Raw genomic sequence first — 4010 nt, forward strand, 5'->3', positions numbered from 1 at the left:
GAGGTAATTTTTTTTTATTTTACAATTTAAATGTATATATCAATGTATATTTATATTATATATTAAATAAATTTTAATGTGTGATTAGGATGAACAAAAGTGTAGTAAGAATTTGAGATTAAATTGAAATTGTTATTAGTTTGTTTAATAGATATTGGACTTGGATATTTGAAATTTGGAATTTCTTTGCTTGATTGCATATGTAAAATTAAAATTGTTATTAGTTTAACTTTGATGTATATTTGATATTTAGTGGATATTGAAATTGGATTGTTTTTCTATGCCTCTGCTCTATCTATTGTACTGGACTGAATTTGTTGATTTTAGGTCTGCTTTGTTGTTAATCATTATATTATATATGTTTTTGTGCTCTATAGATTATGGATATAAGTCAAGATCAAGTAGATGAAACTCCACCACCTCCACCTACCAATGATAAAACTCCTATAGATCAGGCCCAAGGCAAACCTAAAGGAATGGGTAAAAAAAGAGGAAAACCTCCTTTGCCTCCAAAAAAAAAAAAACAAAAGAGTCAAATATTTGAGAGCATTTCAAAAAATTGCCCCCAGTTGATCCTAACAATAAAGAAGAGATACCTAAGTGCATTTGTTGTTATTGTGGCAGTGAGTTCTTCTATGATAGTAAAAAGCATGGAACTAGTCATCTTTTGAATCACTTTAGGAATGTTTGTGAGTTTAGTCGGTATAAGGTTGATGAGAAAAAGCAAAAGGCTTTAAGTTTTAAGCCGATAAAAGGAGGGAAGGAGGGGGAAACAAATTTAGTTTTGGTGGCCTATAACAAAGAGGCATGCAGGCTTTCCTTATCAAAGTACATTGTGTTGGATGAGTTACCTTTTAGACATGTTCAGGGGGAGGGTTTCTAACAATTTGTTAGAACCATACAACCTAGGTGTGATATCCCTCTCCGGATGACTATTGCTCAGGATTTGTTGAAATTGTATGATGAAGAGAAAAGGAATTTGAAAAATATTTTAAAGCATGAGAGGGTCTCCATCACCACTGATACATGGACTTCTATTCAGGATTTGAATTATATGGTCATCACGACGCATTGGGTTGACTCTCATTTCCACTATCAGAAAAGAATCGTAATTTTTTTCCAAGTGGTAGATTACAAGGGGGAGACTATTGGTAAAGAGATTGAGAATTGTTTCAATGATTGGAGCTTTTAAAAAAAAAATCCATTATGGTGGACAATGCTTCTTCAAATGATGTTTCTATTCGGTTTTTTAAGAGACGGTTTAGAGAAAAGGAAAATGGTCTCATTTTAGATGGGAAGTTTTTACATTTGAGATGTTGTGCTCATATTGTAAACTTGATTTTCAATGAAGGATTAAAAGAGAGGCATGATTCGATTGCTTGCATTAGACATGCTGTAAGATATGTTAGGTTTTCTCCCACTAGGCTCAAAAGGTTTAAAGAAATTGTTATAGAAGAAGGAATTGAATGCCAAACGAGGTGGAACTCTACATATCTCATGTTCAATTGTTCTTTAAATTACAAAAGGTATTTGAAAGTTTAATGTCAGATGCAAATTTCTTGAAGTATTTTGATGAGTTTGACAAAGATGGAAAGAAAAAGGAGGGGCCGCCTACTGAAACAGACTGGGTGAATGCAACGATCTTTGTGAAGTTTTTGGAGACTTTCTATGAGGTGACATTAAGGTTTAGAGGATCAACCTAAGTTACGGTAGACAAGTACTTTATTTAAATATGTAATATGCATCACACTTTGTATAGAATGGCAGTTGAGGAGGATGACTCGTTGTTAGCAATTATGGCATAGAGCATGAAAGTAAAATATGAAAAATACTAGGAAAGAGTGAGGAATGTAATGAGGCCCTTATAATTGCCTTTGTTCTTGACCCAATATACAAGCTCAAGTATCTTAACCATTGCTTCAAATTTTTTATTGTCCACTAACATGCGCTCAAATGGTTCATGAGATAGAACAAAAATTACAATCACTGTTAGATTTTTATGGTGGTGGGGGTTCTACATTACTTCAGCCTCAGCCTCAAGCTAGTGGTTCTTCCTCTTCCTCATTCACTTCTAGTTCTAGTTTGAAGAAGTATGCTTTGTTGCATGATGAGTTTGTACAATAAAGGAAAGAGGAAGATGGTGGTAAGACAAAGAATGATGTTGATAGGTATCTAACTAAGGATGATGAACCTATGATTGAGGGTACCAATTGAAATGGTTGCTTCTGAGACTGCTTTTTCAACTGGAGGTTGGATTTTAGATCCTTTTATGAACTCACTAAGTCCTAAAATGGTTGAATGTTTAATATGTCTCAAAAATTGGTGGAGAAATTCACATCAACTAATCATTGTTCGAGACTACATGGATGAAGTAGAAGTGCTAGAGACATCAGAGATTCTCGAGTCTAGTAAGTTGTTAAAAAAAATATTTGGTATTTTAATTGTAATTAGTGTTTGAATCATATTTATGGAAGTATATAATATATGGAATTTATTGATATATTGCAGAGATCACAGGTGATACTACAACTGCTGCTGCTAGTGCTAGTGAAAATGTTTCTGCTTCGCATTCACCTTCTGGTTCTATTAATGCTCCATCTACAACATCATCTGCTGCACAAGAAACTGAATGAATTAAGATGGGAACCTCATATGACGTGGCTTGACTTGTAAGAATTTAAGAACCTCGCAATTCAAAATTCATACTTAGTATTTTTGTTTTAATTTATTTTTCTATTTCAAGGTTTACATTATTTTGGAATTGGAAATTGGGAAGGAGAAATGAAGGAAAGGAAGGGAATGATGATGAAGGAGGACTTTTTATTTCTCTTTAGGAACTTACTTTCTTTGGACTTTGGGCATTTTGTGGACTTTTTAAGTTTTAGTAGTTTAATAACTTTTGTTAAGGACTTTGAATTTAGACTTTTAGACTATGGTATTCATATGGTTAGTATGGACTTTTAAATTTTATTTAAGGACTTTGGAAATTATGATTTTCTGATTTATAGTGTATAAGGCCAGGTTTCATTTCAGTCTTTACAATATCATGAGAAAATCGGCCTCACCGCAACTTTCTCTCCGTGCCGTGCATCTTAATAGTCATTAACTAGAGAACTCTCTTCTCGGATAACTCGTATTTTGGTTTTTGGAAAAGGGAGTTCTACTCAACTCCTATCTTAGAAAAATACCAACTTGTCTTCCTCTCACAAAACTTTACCATTTTCTATCATTTACCAAAATACCGCTTTTTGACCCTTTAAAAATAATATATGACAATGTTATCCCGTTCTCTTAAAGATTCTACAAAAACCCAACCCCCATTCTCACCATTTTTATCCATAACCTAGGATCTCTTTTTACGCTATTTTTGAACAGAAGGGAAATTGGACCCTTAACTTAAAAATGGTAAAAAAAAATCAACTTTTAAATTATCTCAAGCTCATTTGGGATTGGTTAAGTCTCCAAATTCTTAGTTATCTTTACAAAGGATTATTTCTTCTCATTTCCAAAACTTTACTTCCACTATTTAATTCAAGGGGTAAAATCTCCTTTTAAACTTTTGCCCTAAGTTGAGTTTTGGGCAAAAACCCTTAAACTATCGTTAACGTGTTCTATGTCATAAGGACAGGAACTAGGTAAAAGCTTCGCGTCAAAACTTGTTTTAGGTTAAGAGAGCTAACCTCCCAAAAATCATTTTTCGTTAAGGTTCAAAATTACTACCTTTCAGTTTGTAGGACAAACTTAGAAAAATTATTTCTCTTAAACCATGGCACATTTTTCTCTAAAATTTTACAGAAGTCCTTATACAAATCTTAACTAATTTCCTCAAATTTCATAATTTTTTGGATGGCAAAACTCATTCAAATTTGTAAAGAAATCTGGGAAGTGCCTGCTGCCCAGAAGTTTTTCCCAGATTTTAAGGTAATTTTGAAAATTCACTTATCTTACACCGTAACCTAGTTCTTTCTAAAATTTTACAGAGATCTTTATAAATGTCTAAATTAGTTTTC

General features: G+C 32.9%; 1 protein-coding gene across 1 annotated transcript; it reads left to right on the forward strand.

Annotated features, from left to right (window-relative positions):
• Positions 1–380: 380 nt before the first annotated feature.
• LOC133799678 (uncharacterized) lies at positions 381–883 on the forward strand. The gene is made up of 2 exons (XM_062237676.1): positions 381–480; positions 570–883. The coding sequence occupies exons 1-2, from the start codon at positions 381–383 to the stop codon at positions 881–883; spliced, it is 414 nt and encodes a 137-aa protein (XP_062093660.1).
• The last annotated feature ends 3127 nt before the right edge of the window (positions 884–4010 follow it).

This window comes from Humulus lupulus, chromosome 9 (genome assembly GCF_963169125.1).
Source record: "Humulus lupulus chromosome 9, drHumLupu1.1, whole genome shotgun sequence".
In the NCBI taxonomy this organism is placed as follows: Eukaryota; Viridiplantae; Streptophyta; class Magnoliopsida; order Rosales; family Cannabaceae; genus Humulus; species Humulus lupulus.

Excerpts from the sequence above, each read along its gene's own strand:
- LOC133799678 (XM_062237676.1), top strand. The coding sequence starts at position 381 with ATGGATATAAGTCAAGATCAAGTAGATGAAACTCCACCACCTCCACCT. Across the intron at positions 481-569 it reads AGGCAAACCTAAAGGAATGG|TTGATCCTAACAATAAAGAA; the intron begins GTAAAAAAAGAG and ends AATTGCCCCCAG.